Source organism: Typopeltis vanoorti, chromosome 19 (assembly GCF_054136105.1).
Source record: "Typopeltis vanoorti isolate ZY-2024b chromosome 19, IOZ_Tvanoo_1.0, whole genome shotgun sequence".
Lineage (NCBI taxonomy): Eukaryota > Metazoa > Arthropoda > Arachnida > Uropygi > Thelyphonidae > Typopeltis > Typopeltis vanoorti.
In genome coordinates, this window is record NC_143567.1 from 76,460,053 (window position 1) to 76,474,256 (window position 14,204).

At 33.7% G+C, this 14,204-nt stretch overlaps 1 protein-coding gene across 1 annotated transcript in view; it reads left to right on the plus strand.

Moving 5' to 3' along the window:
- The window catches only part of LOC150096259 (uncharacterized), a 185,836-nt gene that overhangs the window by 145,373 nt on the left and 26,259 nt on the right, over positions 1 to 14,204 (plus strand). Inside the window, exons 6-7 of the mRNA XM_090409014.1 lie at positions 5,108 to 5,211; positions 10,298 to 10,493. Coding sequence (XP_090265140.1) covers positions 5,108 to 5,211; positions 10,298 to 10,493 — 300 coding nt within the window. The remainder of the gene's footprint in view (positions 1 to 5,107; positions 5,212 to 10,297; positions 10,494 to 14,204) is intronic.

A 14,204-nucleotide genomic window follows, 5' to 3' on the forward strand; every position in this document is an offset into this window, starting at 1 on the left:
AAATAAGAAATCGGAGAATAAAAGTAAATCTGGAATTAGTTATTATTCCAATATTATACTGGCAAGGACAGAAATGTCAAACTATTCACTAAACATGGGTAAAGCCAAAGACAGCTATAACCATAAAAGAAAGTTTGATGTAGCATTAGCTCCTTATGCTAATGAAAGTAATCCTTTAACAGTATTACAAGGATTTATTGAAGATGTACCTTGTGATATCTTACTTGATACAGGTGCACACATTTCACTCATTTCTTATAGCTTATTTAACAAAATTAAATCTCTAATTCCAAATGATATTTCAGTTTTAAGCAATCCAATTAAGTTAAAAGGAATATTTGAATCTGAAATTTCAGCTTATAAGCAAATCAATGTCTTTATTTCAATTCCTTGTTTTCCATTGAAAGTTTCTCATTCATTAATTGTTCTTCCAGAATCTTCAAATCCAAATGTACAAATAATATTTGGAATTGATTTTCTGAAACGTCATGGGTTTGTGTGTAATTTTGTTGATAATACAGTATCATTGTGTGGAGTAGAATGCTCTTTGGATAGGAAATCAGGTGACAGTGGAAAATTAGAGCAGTCTCCTGAAGTTTTTCTAGATACTAGTGAAAATGATCAAGTATTTAATATTGAAACTCTAAAGAATAAGGATCCTAGTTTACAAATTTGGGAAAAGGATAAGATTATCCAAGCTCAAAAGGATGATCTCATACTAAAAACTATTTATGAGGCAGTATTGAAAGAGGAAACTCAACTAGATACATTTTTGAATCTGGAAAACTTGTATTTAGATAAAGATGGGTTACTCTTATCTAGACAAATGGAAGATAGAAAGTTGAAGGTGAAAATATTGGCACCAACTGAAATGATTCCTTGGATTATGTATACTTTCCATGATTCTGACTTAGCAGGACACCAAGGGTTTTCTAGAACTTTGGAAAGAATAAAGGATCGTTACATCTGGAAAGGTATGAAGAGTGATATACTCACGTATGTCAAATCATGCCATAAGTGCCAAATAAGATCCCCTTTTAGAGGAAAAGCTCCTTTACAACCATTTCCAATTCCAACTAGACCATTTCAAGCTGTTGCTATTGATGTAGTAGGTCCTCTACCAATTACTAAAAAAGGAAATAGGTATATTCTAGTAGTCATAGACATGCTAACTAGATTTCCTGAAGCAGTATCAATGAAAGACCAATCTGCAAAAACTATTGCAAGAAAGTTTTTGAATATGATAGTTTGTAGATATGGAACTCCTCAGACCTTACTTTCAGATCAAGGAGCAAATTTCACATCTGAACTATTATTACAGTTATGTAAATTGCTTAATGTTAAGAAGATTTTTACAACACCTTATCATCCGCAATGTAATGGTATGTGTGAAAGATTAAATAGAAACATAAAGCAAATACTTTCAAAGTTGGCAAACACCAAAATGAATGATTGGGATACACATATCTCTCAAACATTATTTGCATGTAGGTCTGCTTTTCATTCTGCTATCAAGGAAAAACCATCTTTTGCATTATATGGTTTTGACCCAGTTTTTCCTAATGAACTTGTTTCAGTTATTCCAAATACAGGATACAGTGATATAAATGAATATTTAGAATTAGTAATAGATAAGTTTTCCACTACTCATAGACTAGTAGGTGAGATAAGTAAATTAAGTGCTCAGAAAACTAGACAATATATAAATCGTTTTAGAAAATATAAATCTTTTGTACCAGGTGATTTGGTATTGTTAGATGATAAATCTAGTATTAAAAGAGTTGGGAAATTAGGAAAGAAAGCCTTAGGTCCATTTAGAATTTTAGACAATTTTTCTCCTGTGAATTTTAGAATTCAAGATGTCAATAATCCTAGTAAAATTTTAAATGTACATTCTGATAGATTAAAAAGGTACTTTTTGGGAAATAAAAATTTAGTTACTTTAGGTGATAATATGAATAAAATACTGAAGGATGAATGTAGTTTTCCTAATACTAATTGTGAATCTTATTCAAAGTTAAATGATAGGAAAGGGAATAGATCTAATATTCATAATTCAAATATGCAGCGAAAGAAAAAATTAAACTTTGGTAAAGTGAACCAAAATACAAAAAATTTTAGAATTCCCAAGACACATGTTTCAGATGATGTACAATGTAGGAATAATGATAATCAAATTGATTCTAATATTGATGAAAGTATAGCGGAATTTCATAGGTTGATAAATATAGGATTAAATAAGAAAAGGGAAGTTAAAGATACCTCAAATTTAGTTAGTAAGGATAAGGAATCCCAGAAACTTTTAGAATCACAAAAACCTGTAGAAACTGATTCTGATAGTGATGATTCTATAGATTTAGGACATCATTCAAGTAGTTTAAATGAAGTGTTTGAAAGGTATAAAAATGAAATTTTTAAGTATACTAATTTGGAAGAAGAAAGCTCAGAATTATCTTTAGTGTCAGATGATTCTGAAACTAGTGATTCAGAACATATACATAATGATTAGATAATTAGATTAGATCTTAAAATATAACGATTTAGAAATAAATATTAAAAGTTTGTTTGGATGCAAGTTAAATATAAAAAAAATTTTTAAAAAAAAAAAAATTTTTTTTTTCACAGAAAAATGAAACTGATGTAAAAATAATCATATTAAAAATTCTGAATATTTTTACGTATTAATTTTGCTTGTTAGTTTTTGTTTTCATACACGCAGTGTCTGCACTTGTGATGTGCTCGTTACGAAAATAATATGTAAAGAAGTAAAAATATTTAAGTACTTACTAAATTGATTATTTGTATTATTTATAAGAAAGTTTGTTGTGTTTTTAAATGTTGAATTTTGTGTTTATGAAAGACTTTCTTCAGCGCTGGTGGATACAGCGAGTCAGCCATATTTTTACAATGCGTAGTTTCTGACGTTGTTGAAGTGCGCATGCTCCCGGAGTGAACTTGATGTTTGATTGACAGCTGACAAGAAAGCGTTGCGTATCCAAGTTACAGTGGTAAACAAGAGAGCGTTCGGAAAGTTTTTTAGAACACTGGCCGAGGAATATTCAAGTTGGGAGGAACTTGATTTTTTTGTGTGTGGGAGTTAAGAGGAAATTTCATATTGTATTCCGAAAAAGGAATAGTGGAAATAATATGTTTCAAGAAGGAATAAGTATAGAAGAAAAAGGAAATCTTGAAACTAAGTTTTTATAAACTGGCCGAGGAATATTCAAGTTGGAAGGAACTTGAGTTTTTTGTGTGCGGCAGTCAAAAGGAAATTTCATGTTGTATTCCGAAAAAGGAATAGTGGAAATAATATGTTTCAAGAAGGAATAAGTATAGAAGAAAAAGGAAATCTTGAAACTAAGTTTTTATAAACTGGCCGAGGAATATTCAAGTTGGGAGGAACTTGATTTTTTGTGTGCGGCAGTTAAAAGGAAATTTCATATTGTATTCCGAAAAAGGAATAGTGGAAATAATATGTTTCAAGAAGGAATAAGTACAGAAGAAAAAGGAAATCTTGAAACTAAGTTTTTATAAACTGGCCGAGGAATATTCAAGTTGGAAGGAACTTGATTTTTTGTGTGCGGCAGTCAAAAGGAAATTTTATATTGTATTCCGAAAAAGGAATAGTGGAAATAATATGTTTCAAGAAGGAATAAGTAAAGAAAAGGGAAATCTTGAAACTAAGTTTTTATAAACTGGCCAAGATATATTCAAGTAGGAAGGAACTTGATTTTGTTTTGTGTGAGGCAGTAAAAAGGAATTTTAAAGGGATCCTAAAAAATGAAGTACAGAACCTTGTAACTTCTGGAAAGAGCCTTAACAGGAAGAGAAAAAGACTATGAACATTTTTTTTGATTGTGAAAGAAAAGTGTTTTGTCTTAAGAGTAAGTTTATAATTTTTAAATAAGGCCTTGGATCCATATAATCTGTAATTGTAGTTATGTATTTTTACTAGAAGTGTATATATGTTGTTTTAAGTTTTATTAAATGTGTTTATTTTGTACTTGGTATTGAGTCAATGATTAGTTGGATTCTGAAAGAGTGAGTTAAAGTCATTGCACCAATTGGAGTGAACTCTTTGTGCAAATATAATAACATATAGGGACACTCGGAGTCAAAAATAAAAATAATTGTTAGTAAATGAAATATTATTTATAATACACATTATAAATAACAATGGTGCAGTTTATATAATAAATATTAAATATTAACAGGATCAACTTTCGTGGAGTGGGGATGGCCGCCAGCCATTGTCTATTGTTTATGTTAGCCAGTGCGCACAGTGGCGGCGTTCGGACAAGGCGACGACGCAACGATTTTGTTTAGTTATTCGTTGATTTAGCATGCTTGAATTTTTTTTTTTTTTTTTTTTTTAGTAAGTTCCCTATAAATGTTGATTTTTGATAATTATTTTTTTCTATTGGTATGTTATTTTTAAAAATTCTATGTGATTATAAAAGACTGATAATTAAAGTTATAATTATTATATTTAAATGTTTTTTATTTGTAAAATATATAACTTATTTGACCGAATTACATATCACGCGATATCGTGTAATAGATATTTAGAGTACATAAATCCTACGTACATAATAATAAAAGCATATAAATAATATATTTAACTTATTTTGAGCACAATAAAAACTAAATAAAAAAATAAAAAAAATTTGGCCACCACACGAAATTCCAATTTTCAGCTTGGCAATGAACATGTTAAGCCACTTCAGACTTTTAATAAGCAGGGTGATAGTTTCACCAGATAATAAAATTTATCTTCAGCCTTAATTCTGAACAGTCTTACTACTTTGATTGGACTGTCTTAGTGTTCTGTACCTACCCCCATCCCATCAAGAATATTGCTCTTGAAATGAACAATGTGACATTTTTCTTAAATTCCTTTTAATTTGTTTATTGATCCTGTGATTTAATCCTGAAAGTATAATGCAGAAAATGTATGCACTTAATATTTTAAATATTATTATGAATCAAGTTTATAATTTATAAATTATAGTTATTCTCGCATATAAATATTGAAATGCTTTAGTGAAAGTTAGTTTGCAAATATAATTGACTTTTATGTTAAAAACTTATTCCATCTTGCTGTTAGGAGAAAAGCCTTACTCATGTACTCAAGATGGCTGTCATAAAGCTTTTACAACCCAGTATAGTTTGAGGACTCATATGAACAGGCATGATAAAACTCAAGATGAGGTATTTCAGTTTACTCTCAATAAAAAAAAAAATTACATTCTTAAAAATTAAATTATATATGTCATACATCAGATAACTTAGAAATTTTATACCTGTGACTGGAGAATTACAGTTGCTAATTTTATTCTTTATTAAAATACCGATCTCGTATATACCTGTATGCTCTTTTTTTAATATTCATTCATTCATTTTTCATTGGTTACTTTTGTTACAAGATTATGTTTGTTTCACAAAAACATTCTCATTTGTTCTTTCAGAGCATTATTATTCAGAATACTGGGCATTAATATTAATTTAATAATTACACAAGCCTACATAGTCTAGGAGTCTGAAAAGGTTTTAGCTATCATTTTTAGTATTAGTGATATGTTGAAGACAAACATAACAGCTGTGTTTCTCAGGTATAGATTTTTATAGTATGTGTCACTCAATGATGTCACTCTTAGTACTGTTTTGAACATTTTTTTTCTTTCAATCCTGTATATTTAAGATTTCTTAAGAACAGCAGACTTGATTTTAAACACAGTTTATTTGTTTTGTGTGTGTGTGTGTGTGTGTGTGTGTGTACATACACATACACAAAAGGTGTTATAATTTAATTCCTGGAACGTCCGCATAGTGTCTCCCGTGTGGTGATTTGGTTGGAGCGTGAGTAATCGTGTTTGTACATCTTTTAACTAATGCATGCGTAAACCTCAAGCCGATAGAGCCATTTGCTAGTTGGCTATTGCAAAAACAATAGAGATCTGCGTGTAAACTTTGGCATAAAAATGTGTGATCGAAATTTGGAGTAGCATGTTAACATCAAATTTTGTGTGAAAATCGGCAAAACTTCTTTTTCTACTTTGAAAAGTGGCATATGGTGTGGATGCTCTGAAAAAGTCAAGTGTCTTTGAGTAACATAAGAGATTCAAAGGTAGGTGAGAAGATGTGAACGACAACCCCAAAAGTGGGCAGTCAAAAACAAAAATGATGGACACAAATGTGAACAGAATGCAAGATTTAGTATGGTCTGACAGACGATTAAGTGTGCGATTATTGACTGATGAATTGCAAATGAATCAAGAAACAATCGAGGCAATTTTAACTGAAGAATTAGGTATGCAAAAGATTTCTGCAAAGTGTGACACCTTTGCAGAAATAAGGTGCGACACCTTTTGGCAATTGATATAGAAAAATATGACTTCTCATTACTTCAACCTTAGTATCACCTCTGGGTCTGGCTCCCACTGAAGAGACCTCAATTAAGGTTGAAACCGGTCTGGGTAGTGACCCTTTCCATAATGTATAGCATTATTCATGTCCGCAAGCAGATGTGCTTTGCATTATGGGATACCAAGGCAAGTGATGTGAAGTCATACCACCTTTACCATGAGTTGCCCCAGTCCTGAAAAATACTTCAGGTGCAAACTTTGTTTGCTTACACTTGGATAAAGGATTAAACCAAGTATATAATTTCTTGGTATCTTTAATTTATAGTATAACCAAGTAGAAAAACTTCCAACAAACAGAAGCAACAGCAGGTTCAAATTGTGACTTGGAAACGTGCTTATTTGCACGTTTCCGAAAGTAAATACGGGTAATGAAATCTGGTGCTTCTAGTATGATCCCGAAATAAAATGCCGGCGGAAAACCCCAAAGTTTGCCATGTCCAAAAAAAAGCACACGTCACATTTTTAGTTCAAGACCATGCTGGTGTGTTTCTTTGGTCAAGGGGCTAGTCCACTGAATTCATTGAACAGGGACAAACAGTCAACTGACAATGTTATTTAGAGGTGCCGAAAAGATTACGAGATTCTGTTTGGAGAAAAAGACCTGAATTGTGGCCTGACAAGTGGATCAACCATCACGACAATGCGCCAAGTCATAGTGCACTCATCGTGAGAGTTTCTGGCTAAAAAATTTATTACCGAATTAGGTCATCCTGCTTATTCACCTGAGTTAGCTCCCTGTGATTTCTGGCTGTTTCCAAAATTAAAGACTGCACTAAAAGAAAAGATTTTCTGACATCTCTGATATCCAGCATAATGTGATAAAGGATCTCAAGAGTATTCTGGAAAAACTCCAGGCATGTTTTCAAAAATGGGGACACTTTCTTAACCAGTGTATAAATGCACAAGGGGACTACTTCGAAGGCTTCAGTAGCCACTAATGTTATAGTTCTGAACAGATTATTGCCATGTGTGGGCAAGAGGATGAGAAGAAAGGAAGAATCTGTTCATATTTTGTTTGGACAGCTGCTGAAGGTTAGGAAGAAGCAGAGTGGGAGAGGCTGTTCCAAAGAACAGAAATAGATGGAATGAAAGATGAGGCAATGAAGTTGGTTTTGTGAGTTTCAAGACAGATTGTAAAAGGGTATTGGTTAACAATGTGGCTCTTGTTCTAATGATTTTGGAGGAAAGTGGAGAAATGATAGTTGCCAATTCAGCAGAGCACCGTCAATGAAAATATCTGTAGAAGAAGCACAAGGCAGAAATTGAATGCCTTGATTGTCCTTTTCTGGACAGAAAAAAATCCGCAATCGTAGAGTGGGAGCAGTATTCCTTGGTTGTGCAGATTTAGGATTAATGTAGTGTCAGGTGCAAAAAGTACAAGTTTTTTGGTAGCTGCAGAAGCTATAGTTTAAATGCGTTTGTGCCAGGAAAGGTTGGAGACGTAGGTCAGCCTAAGAAGGGAAAATCTGATCATGTTTGGATATCTGAGTATTATTAAAGGTAAAGCAGAGGAATGAGAGTTCTTTCTTGTGAGATACCTGACAGGACCGAGTTCTGATGGCATTGAAGTCTTCAAGGTTGTCCTTGCCCATTGGGATATAGCCAGGAGATTGGATCAGGCCACTGGTTGTGGTGGATCTTGAGGATTTTAATACTTGATCACTACGATATTTGTGAAATGAAATAGAGGAATAGGGTGTACTGTAATCAGCAAAGCTATGGATAAGATTGGAAGTCTGTGAGAGCAGGTCATTTATATGCAAAAGGAAGAGAGTGGGTGAAAGAACAGAACCCTGGGGTACTCCTGCATTGGTGGGGAAATCTGATGAGAGGAAACTGTTCACCATGACACGTTGTGAGCAATCAGTGAGAAAAGTGGCAATCCAATTGCAGAGTTTGCAAGGCAGACCATAGGATGGCAATTTGTTAAGTAGGTCCCTATGCCCAATCTGATCAAATACATTTGAAATGTCAAAGATGACCATATGAGTTTCTCTGAATTTTTCTATGGCTTGAATCCAAAGATCGGTGGCGAAAGCTAGATCAGCTGTAGATTGTGAGTGGCAGAATCTGTGCTGCTGTTCACTGATTAGTCAGTAGGTCTCTAGAGAGTTTCAAGAGTTGGTTGTTGATTGCTTTCTCCATAACTTGAGAGAGAACAGAAGTGAGAGCAATTGGTCAGTAGTTCGTTGGTTGATTTTATCACCTTTCTTTGGGATGGGCTGGATGGATCTGTTTCCATGTTGTAGAGTAGATAGCATAGTTGAATAGCATAGATTCAAGAGATGATTCAGGTATTAGTTCCGGGGGCGCAAATTTTTTACACAATAGGTGGGATGCCATCAGGATCAGATGCCTTGTTTCTGTTCAGGTGATTAAGGATTCTTCAGATTTCTTTCTGATGGAAGACTATATGTGACATGGAGAGAACAGTTCTCGGTGGAGTGGAGTAGACTTTGCCCATGTCATCAATGCAGGAATTGGAAGAGAAGAGTGATGCCAGTAAGTTGGCTTTATCTTTAGTGAGTTACTTACAGTACTATCCTAATGTGAGAGTGGTGAGAACCTGGGTGGTCAAAAGTTGCATGCGAGGGCAGAATGAGCAACTACCATTTGGGCAGGAGATGAGTTTGCAGCATTTGACCCTTTCAAAGTTTGACTTGGACTTGGTAATGATTCTTTTACAGCTGTTGTGAGCTGCAGTACAGGCAGAGCAAGCTGCTGGAGTTTTGGTCTTGAGCAATTAATGGTATGCAGAGATTTTTTTTTTCTTTTACTGCATTAGCACACTGTTTTGAGAACCAATACTTGGATGGTTGTTGTGAATTTGAGATGAAATATGGTATGAAGGCCTTCATTCCTGTGAGGATTTCTGTTATTCTGTCTGAGCAGTTACCTCGATCAGAAGAACTGAAGCAGTATTCAGACTATTGGAAGGAGGAATAGAAATCACAGAGGTTATCCCATCGCACTTGTAGTACCAAAGGACATGACGTGGATGCAGGTTGTGGCAAAAGAGACTTGTATGAAGTTGTGATTTTAGTTACCAAGAGGAGAACTGACATCCGCAGTATACTTGGAAGGGGAGCTTGTTAGAAAGCGGTCAAGTGTATTGGCAAATTAGAGAGGGTTGTCAGGTATTCTAGTAGGGAGTTTGGTGATCTGTGATAGGCAAACATCTCAGCATCTCTGCCTACTTGATCAGTGAAACTGGAGAAGGGAACCCAGTGTGAGTGGTGGACATTGAAGTCCCCAAGAAGGATGACCTTGCTATTGGGGTATTTTGACTGTAGAAAGTTGAACTTTAGAGAGAGAGATAGTTGAAGAGGTCAGAGTGGTTACAGAGTTTGGAGAGTGATAGAGAGAGAGAGAGCATATGAAAAGGGTAGGTTGATTTGGTAGGGAAAGCATTGAGCCAAAGCAGATTTCCAGTAAACAAGATGGTTGTATTTCACTGGGTGGTTAAACTCATCTACCAACCAGCAGGTCTAGTTGGCATTTTCCCCAACTAGGAAGATATCCTTTTCTATCAAGAATAATTGTCACTTTCCTGCTCTTCTCCCTCCATTGGTAGAAATGAGCCATATAATAAGAGTGCAGAGTTAAAACAGTTGACTGGGAAAAGCTATATATTGCTCTTCTCATGTGCTATAGTGGCTTGTGTAAACTTATTTCATTTTTGAAATAAATGAACTGAAGGTAATTAAATTAAAAAAAAAAATGCTATGACATAAGAATTTAATGTCAGAATATCTTGAAAATTTATTTTTGCTGACAAAATGTCTTTTAAATAGCATGCTGTGAACTGTATTATAAAAGTAAAATTTGATTTGTTAAGTTTTTCCTCTTCCCTTCCCCTTTATTTTCTAAAGCAAGAATATTTGACAGAATTGGAAATACCAGTAGATCCTACACACATTGTGCATGACATTGCTGATGCCCAAACTTTCTTGTCTTCCATGTGTGCTGGAGGTGCACCAGTTGGTACTACTCAGCTAGTCAATCCAAGTACTGTAGTGAATATTCCTCTTCTTAATGTTGAAGCTGTGCCTTCTGGAAATGTTACAGGTAATTTTTCTTGACCATGTTTATATATATATTTACCGTATATCTCGGCATATAAGACGACTCTCAAATACTACAGAAAACCCCTCAAAATCATGGGTTGTCTTATACAGCGAGTATAAAAAGGGAAGCTTAATTATATGGATGAACATTTAGGTAGTTACAATACATCGTTATATAAGAAAATAGGCAGTGTTTATAAACAAATCAGATTAATTTTTTGTTACATAAATTTATTTAAAATATTACAATAGATGTAAGTCTTAAAAAAAAAACAAATAATAATTATTAACCTCAATTTTCATATTAATTTTCTTCATCATCTGTTGAAAATAGTTCTTCAGATTCATTGTTTAAATGATTGTCATATGGATTCCAGTTCGAATCCAGTGAATTGATTTCATTTTCATCGTCATCAGTGTCCCACAACAGATCATCTTCTGTTGTGGGATACTGATGTCCATTTTTTTATATTATTTTATTACAGTCTCTACTTTTACTTTATTCCATGTTTTGATCACAGAATTGCACAACATATCAAGTGATGCAGTGTGCATAGATCCACCATTTGTAAATGATTTTTCACCAGTCAACATCCAATTATTCCATTCTTCTCATCTTTAAATGGTTTGTTCAAGCAGACGTCTAGTGGTTGCAATATAGAAGTTAAACCACCTGGTATAATAGCAATTTTTGTGTTATTTTTTTCTAGAAGACTTTTAGTATTCTCAGTTAAATGACTACGAAACATATCCCATACTAATAAACTGTGTTTCTTCATTATATCACCTGGTCGCGTGTTCCACACATTATTTATCCATAATTTCACACCATTTTCGTCCATCCATCCTTTTTCATGAAAATGTACAAAAACACCTGAAGGAAATTTTATCTTAGGTTTAGTTTTACGTTTGAAGATGATTATTGGTTTTAACTTGGTTCCATCAGTCAAACATGACAACACAACCGTAAACCTTGTTTTTTCATGACCTGTACTTCGAACTAGCACACAATTTACTACCTTTAAACTCCACTGTTTTATTTCTTATCATATCAAAGCTCATAGGAGTTTTATCCATATTTCCAATATTTGACAATAGAAATTTATGTGCTTGTCTCAACTGAATAATAAATTTATGGAAACTAGTATGTTTGTGGTCAAGATCTGCTGGTAGTTTTGAGCAATTTTCATTTTTGTCATATTACTAGATTTTGTCCGTTCACAAAATGATTACACCATCCAGAAGTAGCTTGAAATTCTATACTTTCATCCAAATTCAATCTTGACCATTTTAGTGCATATGCTCTAATCATATTTCTTGTAACAAGATAACCATTCTGCCTTTGTTTGAATACCCATCTGCAACGTGATTTTCCACTTGTGGCCATCGAGTGATCCCCGTTCTCATAGCACGTTATTTCTTTGGCAATTTTTTTTAAATATCTTCTTTCTTCCTCCATTCTCTTACCATCTTCTCGGTTATGTCAAACTTTCTTGTAGCAGCAAAGTTATTAGTTTGCTTTGCCATTTCAATTATCTTTATTTTAAATCGAGCTTTATACTTTCTTCATTTTGTTGCTGGTTCCATAATTTTAAGTGATAACAATTTTAATAATCCTAAAATTTAAAAAAAAATGCAAAATTAATAATCAATTAAAATTGTGGCTAATCATTTTTAATTAGGGTAATTCGCGTAAATACTAAATCTATGCTATGCAAAAAAATAATGGATATAACAACAATACCTAACGTTGTATTAATACAAGAAAGAAGAAATTGGGGGTTGTCTTATACAACTGACATAAGCTTAAAACCTAAAAATAACCTAATATTTAGGTCTTGTCTTATACGCCGGTCATCCTATATTCTGACATATATTTATTTATTTATTTAATTTTTAATGATGATCCACTCATAAAAGGTTGCAACCATATAGCACATGTGTGCCATCTAAAGGAAAGTTAGATAATTTAGAGATCAAACATACTTTTCAAGCCATTTCAAGGTTACAGTAAGCAGTATGGTGGTCTCACCATGCATTGAAAATCATTTACTACCTAGATTTTCATAAGTATCCCACATTGGGATTAAAACCATAATTATCGGAGAGCAGAGATGCTATCCACTTGGCCATAGTAAATCAGCTATTTAAAAGAATTACTGCTTAGAATACTCCTTTTTTTATAATTAACTGTAATTTACATGACTAAGCTGGTTACCTCTCTTTCAGTTTAGCCTCCTCTGGAAAAGAATATGTATTAATAACATGTTATCCAACCAAGAAAAGTTATCTTCAGAAATAATTAAGTCCACATATACTATATAAATGTATTAAATTTGATTATTGCACCCTTTGGTCTGCATCTTCAAGATTGAGTTTACAAAAAAGCACACATTTTTTGTTCATTATTGTTTGGGCAGGCTGACATATTACCTTTCATATCCAATCTCTGCTAGGTTAAATCACTTTATCATAGGTGGCTGAGTAATATAACTTCTTGTTGCACTGAATAGTAGAATGAATCATGTCTAATACTTCTGTATATGCTGTTATATGAAATACTTTGTTACCAAATAGTGGTATGTTTGTCCCTCATTGTGTGGAAGGCTGACCTGATTTACGCACTCTGTTTCATACATCTTTAATATGTTCATACATATGGATTTCATGGGTGAGGCTGTGTCAGTATTTTTGTATTTGCTAAGTTTTTTTGTCTGGGCTTTTGTATTGCTGTGACAGGGCACCAAACCTAACTCGAAAGAGAAGATGGAATTGTTAATTAATATAACAAAGTCACGAAAAGAAAAAACTGGAAGCTTTGGAATACCTTTTGATATATGGCATCATTACCTTGAAGGATAGAGCATATATCTGTGCAGTATCAATCTTGCCATGGGTCGCTACAATTTACATTGTAGTGACCCATGGCAAGATTGTAGCGACCCATGGCAAGTTGTCGCTACAATTTACATTGTAGCGACAACTGATCTTGGAGAAATACTCTAGTATATAAGGTCCTCTTTATAAAGCCTTAATACAACTGCATCTGAATTACTGTGCTCAGGTCTGGTGACCTGGGTTTCTTGGGATAAGGAAGTGGCGAAGAGGATCCAGGGGCAAGTGACCAAGATGGTGATTTGCTTTCTATGATAATAGATTGAGGGGGGGGGGGTTGATTGCAGAAGCTGTTGATATATAAAATAGAGGGGATATGATAGAAACATTTAAGTTACTTAAAGGGTTTTATAGGATTGATGCGGGGGAAATGTTTCAATTGGCTAGAGGGGGTGCAGAACAAGAGGTCATCCCTGAAAGTTGGGTAAGAATGTGGTTATCAAAGGTGTGAGGACTAGATTTTTTACTTGGAGAGTGGTGAATAAATGGATTGCCTGAGTCATTTGTGAATGCTTTGTCTTTTAATGATTTCAAGGAGAGGAGGTATGATAGATATTGTGTTGTTGAAAGATTTTCCCACTTAGTTATGTTATAAATTAAAGATACCAAGAAATTATATTCTTGCTTTTATCCTTTATCCAAGTGTCAGCAAACAAAGTTTGTGCATGAAGTAACTTCACAACTGGGCAATTCATATATAGAGGCTAATGACTTCACATCAGTTACCTTAGTATCCCATAATGCAATGCACATATCCTTACAGACATGTATAATGCTATGTATTATGAGAAAGGCCACTACCCAGACCAGTTTCGAC